This window comes from Cicer arietinum, chromosome 1 (genome assembly GCF_000331145.2).
Source record: "Cicer arietinum cultivar CDC Frontier isolate Library 1 chromosome 1, Cicar.CDCFrontier_v2.0, whole genome shotgun sequence".
In the NCBI taxonomy this organism is placed as follows: Eukaryota; Viridiplantae; Streptophyta; class Magnoliopsida; order Fabales; family Fabaceae; genus Cicer; species Cicer arietinum.
In genome coordinates, this window is record NC_021160.2 from 7,778,835 (window position 1) to 7,786,117 (window position 7,283).

Genomic DNA, 7,283 nt, shown 5'->3' on the forward strand with positions numbered 1-7,283 from the left:
GTCTATCTTTTTTTCTCCTAACTTTGTCTGCATCCTTAACATTTTCAAGACCAACACAACAAACAAAATCATCATTGTCAAATAACTCCTTATTTCAACGTTTTTGTTGAAATATGCGTTGAAGTTTCTATTTCAAATTTACAAAGAGAAAACAATAATGAACACGTCCTAATACATTCACATTATCCTCTATAAAACCACACACATCAACCACCACTTCAATTCACAAACTAACAATGGCAACACCAAAACTCATTTCTCTCTCCTCTTTTTTTTGTCTATCTTTTTTTCTCCTAACTTTGTCTGCATCCTTAACATTTTCAAGACCAACACAACAAACAAAATCATCTTTATCTTTGTACACCAATTTCCTTAACTGCTTCACACAACACACAACAAACTCATCCAACGTAGTTTTCTCCCAAACTAACCCTTCATTTTCCACTGTCCTCCAAGATTACATCCGAAACGCACGTTTCAACAAAACCACAACACCAAAACCATTAATCATAGTAACACCAAAAACACCATCACACATTCAATCCACTGTCATATGCTCCAAATCATTAAACCTCCAAATCAAAATCAGAAGTGGAGGACACGATTATGAAGGCCTTTCATATGTCTCAAGTCAATCGCCCTTTATCATACTCGACATGTTCAATCTTCGAACGATAAATGTCGATATTGAAAGAGAACAAGCATATATTCAAACAGGTGCTACCCTGGGTGAAGTTTATTATAGAATTTATGAAAAGAGTAAAGTTCATGGATTTCCTGCTGGTGTTTGTCCAACTGTTGGTGTTGGCGGTCATTTGAGTGGTGGAGGGTATGGAACAATGTTGAGAAAATATGGTTTAGCAGTTGATAATATTATTGATGCTGAAATTGTTGATGTTAAAGGTAGGATTTTGAATAGGAAATTAATGGGTGAAGATGTTTTTTGGGCTATTAGAGGTGGTGGTGGTGGTAGTTTTGGTGTTGTTTTATCATACACTGTTCAATTGGTTTCTGTTCCAGAGATTGTTACAGTTTTTAGGATTGAGAAAACATTGGAAGAGAATGCTACTGATCTTGTTGTTCAATGGCAACAGGTTGCTCCAACAACAGATGAAAGACTTTTCATGAGACTACTTTTGCAGCCTATAACATCTAAGACTGTTAAAGGAACAAAAACAATGAGAGCTTCTGTTGTTGCTATGTTTCTTGGTGGTGCTGATGAAGTTGTTGAGATTTTGGGAAAAGAATTTCCACTTTTGGGTTTGAAAAAAGAAGATTGTCTTGAATTAAGTTGGATTAACTCTGTTCTTTGGTATAATGATGATCAGAGTATTGAAAGTGGTGCTAAACCTGAGACCCTTTTGGATAGGAATGTTAATTCAGCTAGTTATGGTAAGAGAAAATCTGATTATGTTCAAAAAGCTATTCCCAAAGATTCGTTGGAATTGATTTGGAAAAAGATGATTGAGTTGGGAAAAGTTGGTTTTGTTTTCAATCCTTATGGTGGAAAAATGGCTGAGATTGCATCTGATGCAACACCTTTTCCACATCGTGCTGGAAATTTGTTCAAAGTTCAATATTCAGTGAATTGGAAAGATGACACAGAAGCTTCTGAAACTAATTATTTAAATCAAGCTAAATCGCTTTATAGTTTCATGACACCTTATGTGTCAAGTAATCCAAGAAGTGCTTTTCTAAATTATAGAGACATTGATATTGGGACTAACAGTTTTGGTAAGAATAGTTATCAAGAAGGTCAGGTTTATGGTTCTAAGTATTTTAATGATAATTTTGATAGGCTTGTTAAGACTAAGACTGCTATTGATCCTCAAAACTTTTTCAGAAATGAGCAGAGTATTCCTGTTCATCCTTGAAATGCTTACAGAATCAAATCAATTGTAAAGCATATTCTGCTTAATTACTTCTATTTACTATTTTATTTCATATATAAGTGATTGGCGTTTATTAGGTCTTAAATTCATTTTTGTTCTTTATTTTTATCATTAATGTACTTTATTTGAAAATATCAATTAGTTAAATAAATATTTTATTTTTACTTTTTTGCTCTCTTTTTAATCACACATTTATGGTATGTTTGTATTCATCGTGGAATAATATTTCATTGCATGTTTGACCAAAATTATTATTTTAAATTTTGTTGAAATTAAGAAAAATATTATTTGAGACGTGAAGTTTTAGATTCCACTATCAAATTAAACAATTATTTAAATGAGATTATTTGATTCTTTCTGTTTATATTAGATTTTTTAGATTTAAATTTGAATTAAAAAATAAACATTGTTTAAATTTTTAGAGATAATTGATTTTACTTTAGGAATAAGTATTTTAGCTTAATGAGAGGGGTTTTAAATTCAAATTTGATTCCAAATACACAATAGTATTAAAATCCATTTACTAGTTTGATAGTCATTTAACTCTCACACTTGAGGAATTAGTCTCTAATAAGTACATGGGTTTATAAAGAATCATATGATTTATGTTAGTAGTGGTTGGAAGATTGGTTAAAACGCATTAACTAAAAAAAAAAAAAACTAATAGTATGGATGTTTGAATTGAAGTATGCAATGGTTGAAATGTCTAATACTATTCATGTGTGATTGGTGGGGTAGTGGAAGGTGGTTTGTCTTTCATGTTGACTAGATCTTGTGGCTATTATTGTAACCTTTTTTTTTTGCCTTTGAATTTTGTCGTGACGATGACCCCCTTCATATTTAATGCTTGATGTTCTTCATTGGACTTTTAAATACTTCCATTTTATCATTATCATTATTATTATTATTATTATTATTATTATTATTATTATTATATAAAACAGTACTATTGTTTTCTATTTTAAAAGTTAAATATGAATTAATTATTTAAAAAGTATTATATTAGTATATTAGTAAGTTAGTATATAAAAAGTTACTACTACATTTTTCAACAAATGCTTGTTAGTTTTAAAAAGTCAAATCTCAGTCAAAAAATGTTACATCACTAATCATTTTTAGTAAAAAAAAATTAATTATTCAATGTTTGCTTTTAATGTTACAACTTCCTTCGTTGCACACAGAATAAAATTTAAGGTTTCCTCACAAGAAAAAAGGAAAGATAATAAATATAAAAAGTTTAACAAAAATATCTTGAGTTTTGACCATATTCAAAAAGTATGATCAATTTCTTTATTTATTTATAAGATCAATTTTAATAATTAGTAATATTAAATTATTAATTTTTATAGGTAGAGATTGAATTGCAATCTCCTTCACACTCGATTTTCTAATTCTCTCACCCAAACCCTCAAGCCAAATTTATCTCTTCTAACCAATTTTTTTATTAAATTACAGTGAATAATCATATTAGTCTATGAAAAAAATTGCAAGACTCAGTTTGGTGTAGAAGAAAAATGAAAGTAAATTGTAGTCTTTAAAAATTTAAATTAAGACAATTAAGTCTTTAACAATAATTAAAAGTAGCTGATTTAATAATTGATAATAATTAAAAGAATACAATACAGTCTTTGCTACACAAAATCTCTCAATAATTTTTCTTTTTCTAGCGTTCAAACAAAGCAACTTAATGGAAAAAATTATTCAACTAAATATTAACAATAATTGATTTTTTCGGACAAATTTTCTTTATAATTGTCGAAAAGAGGAAGTGCTATTTATTTGAAGAAAAAATTAAAACACAAAATCAATGTTTTTTTTAAAAGCGATGTTATATAGTATGATAGGTTTTTTTACGAAAAAATTATAAAGTTAAAATTTTAACCTAAGAAAAATAACTATATATTAAGGTCAAATTCCTTAAAAAATGACACATATAATTTATTGACTTTTGTAACATTTAACATTTTTTTTATACAATACCAAATCAATGTTTTATTAAAACTAAAACGCCACTTAATTAAAGGATTAATCATTATAGAATGAATGGCGTAAGTCATTATTACTGTATAATATTCAATTATAACTATTAAAAGTTCAAGTGCATTACTAAAATTTAAATATTAAAAGAATATATTATTTTTTTAAGCAAAACAATGCATGCAAAAACATCACTAGTAAGAAATCCCAAGGGTGTGTCTTGGCTTCCAAGGCACGGCATGCCAAAATTTTATTAAAATAAAAAAGAAGAAATAATATACAAAACATTGAGTGGACATATAATATATAGATCAAATATAAACTAGAATGCTAACTACAAAAGTAAAAGCTTTGAATGAAAACCCTTTGAAAAAGTCTTCCTTAATACAACTAAGAATTAGATCCGACCGAACAAATACATGCCCAACAATTAATATTTTAAGAGATTAACTTGTTGGCACAATTGTCTTCATCTGCCTAGTAAGGAGTAAGCAATTTCTTCATCTATTTCTTAATTTCCACAGAACAATGACAAAAGCTTGAAAGATTCAATGACTAGATTCGAATCACATTCAAATTCAAGCCAAATGCCATCGGAAGGAGTACTAAGAAGCCGCGGCAGAGCTGACAAATAAATTGGTAGGGTCAAAAACAAATTAAATAATGTATGAAAATAAAAACATATTTATATTAAAGTGTAATGTAGTTGAAGTTGGTTCAGTGGTTAGTATTGTTTCTTGAAACCCATTTTGTTCGAGTTTTTTATTTACATTTTGAGATTTTAATTTAATATTTTACTCAAAAAAATATAAAAGAGTTGTAAAAATATCACTTTTAAATATCAAACTCGTAACTTGATTCTTGTCCAAACATTAATTATCCACTTCAATGAAGTGTAGATATTTTATAAATATTACATAATAGTAATATATATTAAATATTGGGGACTTGAGGTGTATCGCAGTCAAATTTGGCGGCACTTGGATATGTGAAGATAAATAAATCATACAAATTAGAACAAATATAGTTACGAGTAAAAAAATATTTTTAAATATCTATAAAGCCTAAGTCATCTACAAAATGCTGAAATTGCCATATTTAATGAAGTTTCAATAACACAAGAAAATGGGAGGAGTGTTGAATTGTGACATGGTTTGTTAAATTTTTTTTTGAAATTTAATTGTGACTTGGTTATCAAAATAATTCAGAAAATAAAAGCAAAGGAAAAAAAAGAATATACAAGAATTTTATACTGGTTCATTATCAATCTGATTGGCTACATCCAGTACCTTCACATGAAGGACTTCTTCCAATAATTCGACCTGAATTACAAAACACTTAATCCTCACCCAATTAAGTCTACTCAACCTTCTGGTTGCACCTGCAACACGTTGAGGCAAAAACAACAGCTACTAATGGGCCAATTTGCAAGAGTTTGTTTTGTTTGTGTCTAACTCTCAATGAGATGATATGTATGTGTCTATAACTCTAGCACTTAAGATGACTTTGTATTTGTACAAGTGCTTAGTATTCTAACAATAAATATGTTTGACTTTTTGTTCAATGTATTGTTGATCAATCTGTTTTGATGTTCAATTTTGGAGTAACTTTGTTGTTTAAATCAAGGTTCTTCAATTTGATTCAAAGTTCCAAGTACATAATTTGTTCAGAGTTTCGGTTTAATTCTTGTGGATTTACCATATCAAGTTTTTCAATTCTTGTGCATAGTAGTTTGGTGAGAATTGTTGTATGATTGTTCAATGCAGTTTTGTGTTTTCCCTGAAATAAAGAGGGTTCCTTTTTTAGATTCAATTCTAGAACATTTGTCTTACATCAACATTAAATTGAAACATTGCTTGTTTCAATTTTGTTCATATCTGAATTGATGCCTTGAACCATTGCAATGAAGTGGTGTTTCAATTTTGACAGTTTCTGTATATTCGAAAATTATTATCGTTATCAGTGGTGAAGTCTTTTTACAAACCGTTTCTGCCAATTAAACACACTTAGTCAAATATTTCCATTCAGTGCAATCAGTATATAACCGATTTAGACTTTTTCTATAATTTTTCCAAGTCTTTTTCGGAACATAGGCATCTTCAAGAGTCTGACTTTTTGTTAGAGATATTGACTTTTTTTTTTTGTAAATGAAAACTAATATGGGGACTTTTCTCATATGCTTGACTTTTGTCAAAGGCCTTGACTTTTTTCAGAGGCAGGCGAATGATAATCAAAGACATATGATAATGTGTGAATATTAGAGGCAGATTCAATAATTTGCTTGTGTTGAATTACTTTCAGAGGTAGAGACAACTTATCAGAACATGTTGTTTATCAGAGTTAGAGTGAGTTTATTACACTAAGCGCTTCAGATTTAACATTAGGGAAGTAGAGTGCTCGCACAATTGGGCATGTTTCGTCTGTTCATGTTGCTTCCTCTGATCATTACACATGGCATGTTTCTATCACGATCCAAAAACTAAACACCGTACCGGTGCACAAGCTATACTCCTAGTCTGACAATCCTATCAACTAACTTAACAATTAAATAACTAAATCATTCTCAATAACCATTTCAAAAAATATATTTACTTTTTCTCGAAATTTAAACAGAGTATCATCTGTAACTTTAACATTCCCAAATTTATAAAATATCTGTTTACAGTATTAACTCAGTCAATTCATATTTCAAAGAGCATAATCTAATTGTTTAATACATTTCCCAAAAAGACTATCTAAACTCCAATAGCTGCAAAATATATTATGACTCAACAAACTTTACAAAAAAAGGTCATCGGTCAAAGAGGTCTACCCAAACAAATATGATTGAGACTTGAATCTACTAGCAGCTTGCTACTCAGTTGTCTCTGAATCTGAAAAAAAAGTAAACAACATGAAGGGGTAGGTCATAAAAAACTTAGTGAGGAGACAACAATCACCATCAACTAGAAGGGAACCACAAAAATAAAGCACGAATAATTGTTTTACAATCTTGTGACAATTATGTTATATACATAATAAAATCATTAAACTTATAATTTAGTTGTTTAGATAGAAATATTAAAAATTCAATTGATAGCGAAGCAAAATCAAAATGAATAACCTTAAAATCATCATAAAAAATCAAACAAGTAAAAATATAATTATTATTTTTTAGAACAAAGACCATTAAAATTTCAATATTTAAATATTTTTAACTCATACGTAAATCAAACTAATAACATATTATATAACAAAGACTATTAAAATAAATAAATGACGAAATCGAGATAAATTTCAAAGGCTGTGTTCCCCAAATTTTTAAATAAATATTTTAACATTCAAAACGAGTAAAATAATAATAGCATTATAAAAATATATGTAGATGATCGTTGTCAACTCACAACTATGGATAATTGCCTAAGTTTATTCTCT

General features: G+C 28.6%; 1 protein-coding gene across 1 annotated transcript; it reads left to right on the forward strand.

The window, feature by feature from the left end:
- Nucleotides 1-210: 210 nt before the first annotated feature.
- On the forward strand, nt 211-2,056 carry LOC101507115 (berberine bridge enzyme-like 21). Its single transcript, XM_012713900.3, has one exon. The coding sequence runs from the start codon at nt 237-239 to the stop codon at nt 1,872-1,874; it is 1,638 nt and encodes a 545-aa protein (XP_012569354.1). The 5' UTR covers nt 211-236; the 3' UTR covers nt 1,875-2,056.
- Nucleotides 2,057-7,283: the final 5,227 nt, after the last annotated feature.